Source organism: Leptopilina heterotoma, unplaced genomic scaffold (assembly GCF_015476425.1).
Source record: "Leptopilina heterotoma isolate Lh14 unplaced genomic scaffold, ASM1547642v1 Lhet_16, whole genome shotgun sequence".
In the NCBI taxonomy this organism is placed as follows: domain Eukaryota; kingdom Metazoa; phylum Arthropoda; class Insecta; order Hymenoptera; family Figitidae; genus Leptopilina; species Leptopilina heterotoma.
Window position 1 is genome coordinate 930,083 of NW_025110874.1, and position 14,652 is coordinate 944,734.

At 20.3% G+C, this 14,652-nt stretch overlaps 2 protein-coding genes across 2 annotated transcripts in view; one reads left to right on the plus strand and one right to left on the minus strand.

The window, feature by feature from the left end:
• Positions 1-2,540: 2,540 nt before the first annotated feature.
• On the minus strand, positions 2,541-6,613 carry LOC122498782 (39S ribosomal protein L35, mitochondrial). The gene is made up of 4 exons (XM_043606695.1): positions 6,474-6,613; positions 5,720-5,882; positions 3,053-3,193; positions 2,541-2,928 (listed from the first exon to the last, which is right to left on the minus strand). The coding sequence occupies exons 1-4, from the start codon at positions 6,502-6,504 to the stop codon at positions 2,697-2,699; spliced, it is 567 nt and encodes a 188-aa protein (XP_043462630.1). The 5' UTR covers positions 6,505-6,613; the 3' UTR covers positions 2,541-2,696.
• LOC122498781 (MICOS complex subunit Mic60) overlaps positions 6,525-14,652 on the plus strand; it is a 72,416-nt gene continuing 64,288 nt past the window's right edge. Inside the window, exons 1-7 of the mRNA XM_043606694.1 lie at positions 6,525-6,653; positions 7,058-7,143; positions 9,942-10,010; positions 10,327-10,542; positions 10,618-10,664; positions 12,763-12,870; positions 13,311-13,524. Of these exons, the coding sequence (XP_043462629.1) occupies positions 6,600-6,653; positions 7,058-7,143; positions 9,942-10,010; positions 10,327-10,542; positions 10,618-10,664; positions 12,763-12,870; positions 13,311-13,524 (794 nt within the window). The 5' untranslated portion in view covers positions 6,525-6,599. The remainder of the gene's footprint in view (positions 6,654-7,057; positions 7,144-9,941; positions 10,011-10,326; positions 10,543-10,617; positions 10,665-12,762; positions 12,871-13,310; positions 13,525-14,652) is intronic.

A 14,652-nucleotide genomic window follows, 5' to 3' on the forward strand; every position in this document is an offset into this window, starting at 1 on the left:
TTCATCACCACTAGACAATTTATGTTTTAGTGATAAATAATCATGTTTGTGATACAAGTAACATTATTACTCTAATTAGAAATTATTGAATGATTTTCTCTGAGCAAGAATAATTTATATTACTTACTAGTTTTTAAAATTAATCCAGGGTGGTAAGAAGTTTAAGTTTATCAATTTCCCTGACAATTAATATTATTTTCCCTGACAAAATTCTTTTTACAGGAAAATATTAGTTTATGGAAAATGAGTAAACTTTATGAATTTTAATAATTTCTTAAAATCACTATTTATAACCCATCCAGAATATAATTATTTTCTACAATTTTCAACTAAACTTCATCTCTGAAACAATTATTTTAAATAATTTTTAGAAAGTTTTTCTAGAATTCAATTATTTAAATACAAAAACTCAATTTTTTATAACAATTGTAACTGTCTGTTTTTTTCAAAAGTTAATGAGATATAATATTTTCAAAATATTTTAATAAAGAAATTCTTACAATTAATTTTTTAAAAATATCTTCTATATTAATAATCGTTGTATTCAGGTAATCTGTTCGCAGTTTGAAGTTAGTTGTTGTTTGCTTTTTTGTTAATTAACTTTTTTTAATAATTTTTCTTTTTAAATATTTTCAATTTGTAAATTAATATATATTGAAAATCATCGAATTTTTAAATAATTAAATAAATTAAATTCTCGCAAAGAATTTTATTGAAATTTTAGAAAGTAATTGAATTCTTTTGGAAAAATTTATAACGAATTAAGAAAAAAAATTGAATTATTTCTTGGAATTGCTTTGAAAATAATTGAATTTTTGCAAAGAATTTTTCTACTTATTTATAAATATAATTGAAGGATTTATTAATATTTTAGAAAATAATTAAATTTTTTCGAAAAGTTTTTTAAAAATTAAATTTTTTCATGAAATTTTGTTAAAATTGTATTAAAAATAATTTAATTTTTGCAAAGAATTTTACTACTTACAAATAAAACTAAATTGTTTCGATGGATTTATTAAAATTTTAGAAAATAATTTAATTCTTTTAAAATATTTTATAACGAATTTTAAAAAAATTGAATTCTTTCGTGAAATTTTTTTGAAAATAATTGAATTTTTGCATAGATTTTATAACGAATTAAGAAAAAATTGAATTCTTTCAGAAATTGTCTTGAAAATCATTGAATTTTTGCAAACATTTTATAATGAATTAAGAAAAAATTGAATTCTTTCGTAAAATTAACTTGAAAATAAAATTGAAATTTTGCAAAGATTTTACTTATTTAAAAAAATAATTAAATTGTTTTGAAGGATTTATTAAAATTTTAGGAAAAAATTGTATTCGTTCGTCAAATTTTATTCAAATTTTGTTTAAAAATAATTGAATTTCTGCAAAAAATTTTACTTTTTATTAAAATAATTGAATTCTTACGAAGATTGTTATTATTTATAAAAATAATTTAATTCTTATAAACAATTTTATTAAATTTTTTTGAAATTAATGATTTTAATAAGTCTAAAAAAATTAATTTTTATTTTACTTTATTCGAAGAAAATTAAATCTTAAAAAATTATGATAAAACAATTTTATAAGAATTAGATTTTTAAAATATCTAGATGTAATTTTTTGATAATAATAATAATAATAATAAGAATAATAATAATAATAATTATTATTTATAAAATTCAATAATAGAATATCTTAAAAGTATTTTCGTATATTTTAAAAAAACTAATTAATTTATTTGACGAACTTTAATTAAAAAATTTTTTCATGGTTTTTTATCCATAACGTTAAAAAAATCAAAAATTGTAACAAAATACTTGAAAAAAATTTATTATTTTCAATTAGATTTTACAAAATTTCAATTATTCAAAAAGATTTTTATTATAGATATATTTGAAAAATTTAATTGTCTTAAAAAATGATTCAAAAATAATTTTTCAAAGATTAATTTATAGTTATTTTTCGCACTATAAAAATCGGAATAAGTTGCATTTTATACTAAAAAAATGTGATATTTTGTTGCAATATTTGGAAGAAAAGTCGAAAAAGTTGCATTTTTTGAAAATAAATCGAAAAAAGTATCAATTTTCTTAATTTCCCTGACAAAAAATTTTTTTCCTGTCATTTCGCTGACTTTACTGACAAAAATTTTGATTTCCTGATATTTCCCTGACTTTACTGACATGTGGCCACCCTGGAATCAATAAAATTTATTTACTTACTGAATAATTAAGCTCTTCACATTATCAATTTATTTTAAATAAATAAAACATTAATTTTTCACTTAAAATATTTTATGTTTTTAAGTCTAACCAGAAATATTGAATTTTGAAAACTTTGAATGAACAGAAACTTATAACCCTTGAAAAGTAGGTTATAAAAATAAAGTGACATTAACATTGCACCAATTCACACCTATTGTTCATAAAATTCTTTATCCTATCTTAGACTGAGAACTTCACCGTCTCACATCATATTTTCCAATAAAAATAAAATAGTTTATAAAAAATGGTAATTTTAAAAAAATGTTTAAATTATAATAATAATGAATAACCAGAGTTAATTTATTGTGCAAAACATGGAAAACTACTTACTATTTAATATTTCATTTTTCTATTTCCCGAAATTTCTTTTTACAATTTTCATATCTTTATTTGTAAATACTTTTATGAAAATGACTTATTTCATACTTAAGGTAAAGGTCTCTTTCTTGTATGATCAAAGTTTTCTCTTTCGTGATATGGCTCATATGGATCGTCCACATAATATTTCGGACGCGCCCAAAATGGTGTTATCATTTTATCCAATAACCAAGACTGCTTTGCATTACAAAATACATGACGATAAAGTCGCTTCTTGCGATTCAGTGATTTACGCCATAAATTACTTGTTCTTCCACATTTTGTTCGAATCCAAATACCCCTAAAATCAAAAACAAATCATTAATTATCTAATTTTGAAATAAAATAACAGTGTCTATTAAGTTATAACATTTTAAATCAATTTAAAAAAAGAACTAAGAAATTTATTTTTAATATTAAATTACCAACGAAGTCTATAAAATCGAGTAACAACGGTCTTAACAGTTTTTCGTTTTCCTTTTCTCATGGAGTATTTTATGAGATTTCTATTTGCAATTACAGTTGGCTGTTGGATTACTGGCAAGATACTTTGTGCCAGTGGTGCACTAAAAAAGTTGAAAAAGTTATAAAATAGAAATTTTCAATTTTTTTTTATTATCAATGTAATGAAATATTAATATTTCTTTGAAATTTTAAACGTTCAAATGAAGGATTTTTTAAAAAATTTTCACAAATTGTGGGGAGTGGGAAAAATTGTCCTCTTTTGCTAGTTCTAGTGTTAAATATTTTCTTGTATTTAAGAATTAAATTTTGTTTGCAAAACAATATTTTACAGTAAAATTCAAATTAAAAGAAGTAAAAAAAATATAGCTATTCATTTGAACGTTCGAAACTTTAGGTATTGAGATTTAGATTAATAAGGTTGCCACAAAAATTTTATTATATTTTTCCTTGTTTTTCAGACAAAATTTTGACTTTTTCCCTGACCCTAAAGAATATTCTAATTCACTCTCAAAATGATTAGAAATTCTTCAATTAAATATATATTTAGTAGAAAATAAAAACTTCAAATAATTTGAAATAAATTCGATTAAGTTTTTTCAAAAAAAATTAATTCTATAACAGAATTGTTAATTAAAAATATGAAAAATTCAGATTACTAAAGAGTTTAATTTGAAACCTTTTCAAAATTCAATTATTTTAACAATTTTAACTGAAATTTACTCTTAAATCAATTTTTATTAGAATAATTGAATGTTTCTTAAAATTGAAATCTCTTAAAGAATTTTATCTACAAATTTTTAAATAATTAAATTCTTTCGACGAATTTTAATAAAATTTTTAGGAATAATTACTTTTTTCGAGGAATTCGATTAAAAATAATTGAAATTATGACATGAATTTTATTATTTTTGAAAATAATTTAATTCCTAAAAATGAAATTCAAATATTTTTATAATCTACTATTTTAATAAAATTTCTCAAAAGAATCAATTATTTAAAAAAAACTTTAATAAAATTCTTACAAGAATTCAAGTATTTTCATAAATAATAAAATTATTCACAGGATAATAATATTCAGGACGGGATTCCGATTATTTAAAAAGAATTTAATAAAAATTCGTTGCATGAATTAAATTATTTTCCTAAATAATAAAATTCTTCATAGGATTTCAATTCTTTTAATACAATTTATTTTAAGTAAATTCTTCGAAAAATGGCATTATTTTTATAAATTTTATTAAAATTCTTCGAAAGAAATCAATTATTAATTTTTTAAATAATTTTTGCAAAAATTACTTGAGAATTATCAAATTCATTTGTTTACAATTCAATTTTACAAAATGTTGATTATTTGAAAATTCTTCAATAATTCAATATTTATAATAAAACAAAACTTAAAATAATAATTTCCAAAAAAAAATTCAATTAAACTTTTTTAAAAAAAATTAATTCTACAGAATTGTCAGTTAAAAGTATGAAAAATTCAATTAATATCTAAAATTTTAACTGAAATTTATTATTAAATCAATTTTTATTAGAGAATTCTACGAGAATTCAATTATTGAAATACAAAAATAAATAATTTGTTGCATAAATCAATGTTTTTCAAAATTGAGTTCTCATAAAGAAGTTTATTAACAAATTTTTAAATAATTGAATTTTTTCGACGATTAATTACATTTTTCTATTAAAATTGTATTAAAAATAATTGAAATTTTATTATGAGTTTTATTAATCATAAAAATAATTGAATCTATGTAAAAAAATTTATTATTTATGAAAATAATTGAATTATTGCGAAAAGAATTTATAAAAAAATTTGTAAATAGTTGAATTTCTGTGAAATTTTTATCATTTATGAAAACAATTAAATGTTTGCTTAGAATTTTATCAAAATTTTGTTTAAATGATTAAATTCTTTTGGAAAGTTTTATGAAAATAGTTATCAAAAATCATTAAATCCAGAAAATTTTTTGAAAATAATCGAAATTTTGCCAAGAATTTTATTAAAATTTTTGAAAATAACTGAATTTTGGAGAAGAATTTTATTATTTATAAAAATAATTGAAATTTTGACGAGAATATTTAAAAAATTTTTGAACATAATTGAATTTCTACGAAAAAATATATTACTTTTAAAAATAATTGAATTTCTGCAATTATTTGTAACTTCTCTAAAATTCACTTTTTTATAGTTTTTTAACTAAAATTCTTCTATAAATCCCTTATAATTAAAAATTAATTATATTGTAAAAAATTTAACTAATTTCAGAATAATTTTAATTATTAAAATTTTTCAAAAATCTAACTTCTTTAAAAATTGTAATTAAATCCATTGAAAATTGAAATTTTATAAAATTTCAAATTAAAACCCTTTGAAGTTCATCTATTTATGAAAATTAATTGTAAACTCAACTCAACTCTTTTAAAATTGAATTAATTTTAAAATATTTAAGTAAACTTAATCATTTAATAATTTACAATTAATAATTTGATGACAGTTCTTCAAAAATTAATTGATTTAAAAAGAAATTATTGTCAGAAATAGAAAAAATTGAAAGTTTTCTATTAGAATTTGTGGCAACCTTGATTAACACTAAGTTTTTTTAAAGGAGTTTGTCTATTACCTTAACAGCGTTCTATTTTTCCCAATGTTTACATCTTTATGAATATGTGAGGTATTTAAACTTAAACTTCTAAGACAAATTGAATTAACAATTGAGGTTGATGTACATGGCGAGGTCTTTATAAGATTTGTAAAACTTGGCGAACTAACGCATTGTACGCCAGCTGAAATGAATTTAATTTGGAATTAATAATTATTATTACATAATAGTTTTTTTAAAAATTCGCTAAAACAATTTCGAAAAAATATTTTGGTTCATAAAATTAAATATGTGAAATAAAAGTGATCATAATTGACATAATTACATAATTTTTTACATATTGAATTCAGTTAAAATATATATAAAAACAAAATTTATAACGGTTTTAATAATACTGAAAACAATAATTAAAAAATTAATAATTAAAAACAATATTAATATTTCGGTATATGTAATACGTATGAGTATAAAAATTTCAATTTTTTAAAATACTTTCTTTCTTTAAGAAAAACAATATAAAAAACAAGACAATTTATTAACAAATTCAAAAAAGAGCGCGATGTTAAAATCAATTCGTTCCTTTTTTCAAAAAACCAAAATGTCTCCTGTGTACAAGATAACATAACCTCAAAGTGTAAACTATATTTTAAACTACAAATGACAAACAAGTCAGTAAATTTTTAAACATATTATATCAAAATAAAGTTCTTAATCAACACAACACTTTGAAGTTATTGTTTGTAAATTGTAAGAAATGAAGTGTAATGATTTTTACCTCGAATTGCGGAACTGACAATACGCAGCATTCTTCTTTTCCTTTGGAACGGCAACAGCTGTTTCGTTTCGTGTCAACGTTCCCTTTTTCTCCTTGGCTCCGCTCACCGGCCACCCGACAAAAAAAATGTTCCGAATCGGATTAAAATTTCCGTGCAACGGTATCAATTGTATAAATAAAGTAAGCTTGTTTCAATAAACTTTAACTTAAATGTGGTTCACATTAGTGGTGACAGTAATTGAAAATTTTAACATCACAAAAAGTGTACGATTCCAACCTACAATTTAATTCGTTGTGTGTTTGCTTTTTGATAATATCGGACAATCTTTTACATTATTAATGAATTTGTCCGTATTTTGACATAAAATTACAATTTCTGTTTGTTAACAATAACTTACAGTAAATAAAGTTTCTTTAAAGAAGTGAAGGAAAATTTTATGTCACCTCTAATTTTGTGAATTGTCAAGTGAATACTCTTCGTGTTGCCCTTAACCAAGGCTGCACCTCGTGTGACAAGATGGCTTAAAATAAAGTGTCTTACATAATTCCAGAGCATGTTTAACCAGTGTCGTTCTGTCTTCCAGGTAAAAAAACATGGATACTCTAGAATATACCTCACGGCCAGGTGTTACGAAACCCGAGCACGAATAAAATGTGACCCAATAACAAAGTAAGTCAAGTGACTTTTGACCACTTCTAACAAGTGTCAGAATAATTTTTCAAAATATTCTCATTACACTCTTTACAGAAAATCAGAGATTACCTTTCAGTTTTTTTTAATTATCATCGAGTTTTTAACATTAAATTTTTTGCATATTCAAAATTACATTTCCTCGCAATTTAGAAGAGTTATGTTCCTCGAGTAAAGGTCAATATTTATTTCTATATATAAATATAACTGACAACATTGTTAGCATCGTAGTCACAAAGTCAAGGAAAATATATTTTATTTTGCTTTCGTTCGAAAAGTCAGGGAAAGTAGAATTGATCTGGGAAAAGTCGGGGATTTTTATTAAAGTACTGGAAAAAATTTAATTTTGGAGCAGTTACAAATTAATTGCAAAAATTCAATTATTTTCAAAAGTAATACAATTCTTCGCTAAAATTCAATTATGTTCAAAACTAAAAAAAACTCTCGTCCAATTATCTTGTATCTTTAAAATTAATCAAATTCTTCTCCAAAATTCAATTATTTAAAAAAAATTTAATAAAATTCTTGGCAAAAATTCAATTATTTTCTAAAAGTTTTTTGAATTTAATGATTTTTAATACTTATTTTCTTAAAGTTTTCCAAAAGAATTCAATTACTTGAACAAAATTTTAATAAATAAAATTCTACGAAAATATTTAATTACTTTTATAAATAATAAACATTTCACAGGAATTCGATTATTTCCAAATTTTCCATAAATTTCTTCCCATAAATAATAAAATTCTTTTTAAGAATTCAATTATTTTCATAAATAATAAAATTTGTTTTAGGGATTAAATTATTCTCATAAATAATAAAACTTATTGTATGGCATAATGTTAATTATTTTTAATCGAATTCTTCAAAAAAAAGTAATTATTCCTAAAAATTTTATTAAAATTCGTTGAAAGAATTTAATTATTTAAAAAACTGTTGATAACATTCTAAACAAATATTAAATTATTTTCATAAATAATAAAAATTTCACAGGAATTCAACTATTTACAAATTTTTTAAATAAATTTCTTCTCAATAATTCAATTATTTTCATAAATAATAACAATTTTTACAGAGATTCAATTATTTTCATAAATAATAAAATTTTCTACAGAGATTCAATTATTTTCCAAAATAATGAAACTCATTATAGAATTTCAATTATTTTTAATAGAATTTCTCGAAAAATATAATTTTATTCATGAAAATTTTATTAAAATTCGTCGAACAAATTAAATTTTTGAAAAATTTGTTAATGAAGTTGATATAGTTCTTTATGAGAATTAAATTTTGAAAAACATTCAATTACTCAATAAATTATTTATTTTTGTACTTAAATAATTAAATTCTCTTAGAATTTTCTAATAAAAATTGATTTAAAAATGAATTTCAGTTTAAATTTTAAATAATAATTGAATTTTGAAAAAGTTTAAAATTGAAATCTTTGAAAATTTGAATTTTTCATATATTTTTATCTGACAAATTCGTAAAATTAATTCTTTTTGAAAAAGTATAATTGAATTTTGTTTTGAAATTATTTGAAATTATTTCAAGTTTTATTTTCTAAATATTTAATTGAAGAATTTCTGAATAATTGAAATTTTGTAAAATTGAATTGTAAACAAATGGATTTGATAATTCTCAAGGAACTTTTGCAAAAATTATTAAAAATAATTGATAATTAAATTCTTTAGAAGAATTTTAATAAAATTTTATGAAAATAATTACATTTTTCGGGGAATTTATTTAAAATTGTATTAAAAATAATTGAAATCCTATGAAAAATGTTATTATTTATGAAAATAACTGAATTCTTATAGAACGAATTTAATTTCAATTCATTAAATTTATTTTAAATTTCCATAGGTAAAATTTTTCAAGAAAAAGTTGAATTATTTACAAAACATTTAATAAAATCTTTTACAAGAATTCAATTATTCTTACATAAGTAATAACATTTTTTGAATTCAATTATAATTGAATTCATGAGACAAATTTTATTTTTTCTGAAAATATTTGAATTCTTAGAACGAATTTTATTTCAATTTTTTAAATTTATTTAAATAATTGAAATAAAATTCAATTTTTAAATAATTTTATTTAAATAATTGAAATAAAATTCGTTCTAAGAATTTAATTATTTTCATAAAAAATAAAAATTTTCTCATGAATTTAATTATAATTGATTTCAAAAAATTTTATTACTGGTAAGAATAATTGAATTTTTGTGAAGGATTTTATTAAAAGTTTTGTAAATAATTTAATTTTTTTTTTTTGAAAAATTTTATGAAAATTTAAATTATTAGTAAACATGAAGACATAGATCACTCCGAGTTAAAGACTCGGAGTGATCTATGTCTTCATGTTTTCTAATAATATTCTTATAAGTAGTTGAATTTCAAAAAAGTTTGAATTTGAAATTTTTTTAAAAACCTTCATTTTCTATTGAATAATAATAACGATTAAATATTTATTTAAAAAAGAATTTAAGTACTTAATCTAATCATTTTTAGAGTAAATCAAAATATTTTTTAGAGTCAGGGAAAAATTCAAAATTTTGTCTGGAAATCAAGGAAAAGTCAGGAAAAAACACAATTAACTTTTTTTATGGCAATTCTATAAACTTAAATGTAAAAACTCTGTAATCGCATAATTTTTAATCAGTTTTATTTATTTTAAAAAAATTCATTAGATTTCAATTAATGGACTATTTGCATGTTTTTCGGTATGATAGTAACATTAATTATTTTCTAAAAGAAACTGTTGACAAACTGTTTTAGGCCTGGCAAGGATGACAAATTTATGTCCAGGTTTTCTGTACATAAATATTCCACAAGCTCTCCTAAAAGGTATTAGTAAAATAAATAAATTTATTATAATGCATGGTTTAAATTAAAATGCATGGATTCAACAAATTTTTAAGTGAGTCGATACAAAATTATTGAATATTTTGTTAATATTCAGGTCTTTTGGTTTGGATTTCAAAAATTAATAAATGTTTTAGTCAATATTAAATTTTCGTTAATAAAATGACACTTTTACCTAATATTAGTGCTAAATAATTGTACGCTTCTTATTGTGTTGTGAATTTCCACTTTGGGTGTGAAGATAATTAAAATTGATTTCTTTAAACATGTGATGTAACAGTGTAATATTTTTTTTCAGTGAGAAAGGTCGAGGTTCGGGAAAAGCGCTAATCACTTTAGGTGCAGTAACTTTAGGAACCATAGGAATATTAGCATATGCAAAAAATAATCCTGAAGTGAGATCAATGCTTGAAGGATGGATGCCTGGCGTGGATAATACAATTAAAATTATTTTTCAAGAAGAAAATACCTATTTCGATTTCATTAGAAATTTCTTCGATCAACTTAGGCAGTCGTAAGTTTTTTTTGTCTCATTTTCAAGAAGCATATTTTTTTCCCAAAGAGAAATTATAATTTTTTCCTTTTGCAGATTACACAATATTATTTTTGGAGACCCCATGGAAAAGGGAAAAGAAGGTCAGATGAAAGCAAATTTTGATTGCTCATTAGTTGAAGATTATATACGTGAGAACCTTTACCCATCCTATAACATTTCTCATCCTTAAAATTCTCATTCTTAAAATTCCATTTTCATTTAATTAAATTTTAAAAATGTATATAATCTCCTGATCCTTGTTTTCAAATTCATAATACTTGATAATAAAAATATTTTTTTAGAAAAAGTGACCGAAATAATGAATAGCAATTCAATATTTCGGTCACTTTTTCTAAAAAATATTTTTTAATCTTTTTGTAATCCTTTTTTTTCTAAAAAACGCAATTTCAAATAAATCAGTTTTCCAAAAAAAGTTTTTCTAACAAGTTTTGAATTTTAAAAAAAGTTTTTCGAAAAAGTTGTGATTTTTAATATTTATTTTTCTGAAATTTGTAAAATTCCATAATTTTGATAAAAGTTAGAAAATTGTTAAAAAAAGTTAAGATTAGGAAATAGAAACTGTTTTGCATATTTTCTGCTTCTCAATCACAATTCTGTTCACAAAATTATGAGTTTCTTTTTGAAAAAAAGAAATAATTTTATAAAATTCCTATTTCTTATCACAATTTTTTCACAAAATTCTGTTCTTCTTTGGAAAAAAGAAATAATAATTTGTATCATTTTTATACAAAAATTTCCAAAATTAATATATTTATTTAAAATTTTTTTTTTAGAAAATTTTAAATATCTTTAGGGAAAAAATCCCTATAATTTCTATTTGTTAATTAAGATTTTTAATTAGATTGTTTTAAAACTTTGTTAAAAAATATACATAATTTCTGTTTTTTTACAATTTTTTAACGAAATCTAAAGTATTTTTTTAAAGAATTAAAAATTTTTTATAAATTTTATTTTTTAACTATATGCAGGGTGGCCACATGTCAGTAAAGTTAGTAAAGTTAAGGTAAACAATTTTTTATCAGGGAAATTTAGAAAATTGAGACTTTTTCGACTTATTTTAAAATATTTTCGACTTTTCTTCCAAATATTGCAAGAAAATATCATATATTTTAGTATTAAATGTACGTATAATTCTTTTCAATTTTTATAGTGCGAAAAATAACTATTAACAAATCTTTCAAAAATCATTTTTGAATCATTTTTCTATTTAAATTTTCGAAATGTACAATTAAAAAGATTTTGAATAATTGAATTTTTTTTAAATTTAATTGAAAATAATTAATTTTTTACAAGTATTTTGTTAGAATTTTTGAAAATCAACTTTTGAAGAATTTTAATTTCAAATTTTCAAAATAATTGAATTATCAAAATTTTTAATGAAAAATAATAATATTTTAGAATTATTTTTAACATTTTGGAGAAAAATATTATGTTCAAAATATTTCATTAAAATTCATCAAAAAATTAATTAGTTTTTACAAAAACTTTTTTAAGAAATCGAATTGTTTTCGAAAAATTACATTAAAATATTTTTTAAAAATTCTTAATTTCTTAGAATTTGTTTATCATAATTGTTTAAAATTTAATTATCTTCGAATGAAGCACACAAAAATTTAGTTTTTTGGATTATTAAAATTTTTGAGAAATCATGGTCATATTTATAATTAAAATTCTTCAAAAATTTAATTATTTTTTGAAAATATTATACCTTAATAAACTTAAGAAAAAAACATGGACAGTTACAATTATTAAAAAAGATTGAATTTTTGTATTTAAATAATTTAATTCTCAAAGAACTTTTGGAAAATTATTTAAAATAATTGATTAACAAAATCTGAAGTACTTTTTTTAAAGAATTAAAAAATTTTCATAAATTTAATTTTTTAATCATAATTGATCATCTTATTGATCATCATTACAAAAATTGAATATTTTTGAAGAAAAAAAATTTGAAAATTACTTTTATTTGAAAAAAGCTTTTTAGAAATTCACCTTTATTAGAAAAAAAAGTTTTAGAAAATAGAAAATTGGAAAATACGTTTTAGAAAAACTGTACCCCAACCAATATTTCAAATACTTTATAAATGTTCAGTAATTAATTCGTAGAGTGTGAAATTTTTGTCTTCAATGAATATTAACATTACTAACCTGGCTAAATATTAAATTTGCTTTCTGTAGCTCCGAAACCTGCTTTCACACCACTTGTTGAAAAGAAACCAGAACCCGTTAATGAAAATTATACTGAAATTAGATTAAGCAAGGAGAAAGGAGCAGAAATTGAAGTTGGTTTGTATAATAGTTTGTATTTTATTGAATTTTGTGTGATATTATTATTAATTTCCTCAAAATGACACGAAGAAATTCTTTAAAAGCATTTTTATAATTTCAAAATATTCATTAATCTCTTGCGACTAAATTTATCTTCTTTGTTAATAATTTAAATATAAATATTCCCTATTTTTGAAAAGACTTTATTTCTTAAAGCAAGATTTCGTAAATAATAAAAAATCTCCATTTTAAGTTTATGTTTTCTTTATTTGTAAAGTACGTTTTTAATTTTTGATGAAAAGAAATAGCGCCTTAAAGAGAGAAAATAACAAATGTTATTAAAAATTCTATTTAAAATGCAGTTTCATATTTAAATTTAAAGAACATCTTTCAATTTTTCCTCATGACTTTTAAAATTATGAATTTATTTATAAATTAAAAAATTTCTGTTATATTAGTTGCTGAGAAGCCGGAACCACCACAAACAAAAGTCTCAACAGAATTATTACCACAGAGTCTTGTAGATTTAGAAAAATCTTGCGGAGATGCTGCTGCAAAGGCAATTGCAGCTTTCCATTCCGCTATGTGTGCCATTCAGGATTATAACAAAGATGTTGTCCAAGTCGTGGAGAAGATTGATGTTTCTGAAGTAAACAATGAATCATGGGATAGGTTTGTAGCTTAAATTAATTCATTTTGATTGTTTACATCTAGTGAGACAAAAAGTTATCTTGGGCAAAAGATATTTTTTTAAAAGTTTAAATCTAATAATAATTGCTCATTAATTTTGGTTTCATATTCTTTATTTCAATCTCGAACTAATTTCGAAAGGTTTGTAGTTCCTTACCAAGGTGAATTTCTTTCATGTTGTATAAAACGGATATTATGACTTTTTCCGACTATTTTCAAATAATGTGACTTTTATCGACTTATATTAAAAAAATGCGATTTTTTCGATTTTTATTAACGTGAAAAGTATAATAGACAAATCTATGAAAAGTTATTTTTGAATAATTTTTCTAATCTTTTCGAAATATACAATTAAACAGCTTTTGAATAATTTTGAAAAAATAATTTAATAAAATAAAAGTAAATAAATAATTTTAAATTAATTTTTTTTTTTTGAAATTTTGTAAAATTCAATTGAAAATAATTGATTTTTTTCAAGTATTTTATTAGAAATTTTGAAAAATCAACTTTTGAAGAATTTCAATTTGCCAATATTTTGAAAATAATTTAATTCTCAAAAATTTTAATGAAAAATCTTCAAGTGTAAATTTAATAAAAATAAAAATTAATGAAAATTAGTTTCTAAAAATTATATTAAAATATTTTTGAAAAAATAAGTAATTCTCAGAATTTTTTCATTCTAATTATTGAAATTCAATTATTTTCAATATTTTCGATTACATATTTCCGAAAATTCAAATTCATACAAAAAATAATAAATTATAATATTATTTATAATAATAAAAAAAAATATTTTTGAGAAAATAATCACATTCAAAATTTTTAATTAAAACTCTTCAAAAAATTAATTAGTGTTTTCTAAATTATACAATACATCGTTTTGTAAATTCAATTATTTTCGAGAAATTACATTAAATATTTATAAAAAACGAATACCAAACATTGTTTTATCATAATTCTTTAAAAATCAACTACTTTTAAACAAATTAAATTAAAATTTTTTAAAATTTACTTTTTTAGACTTAAGTATTAAAATTTCGGAGAAATGATTTGAAATTAAAATTCTTCAAAAATTTGATTATTTTTTGTAGTTTTTAAAAACTCAATTAT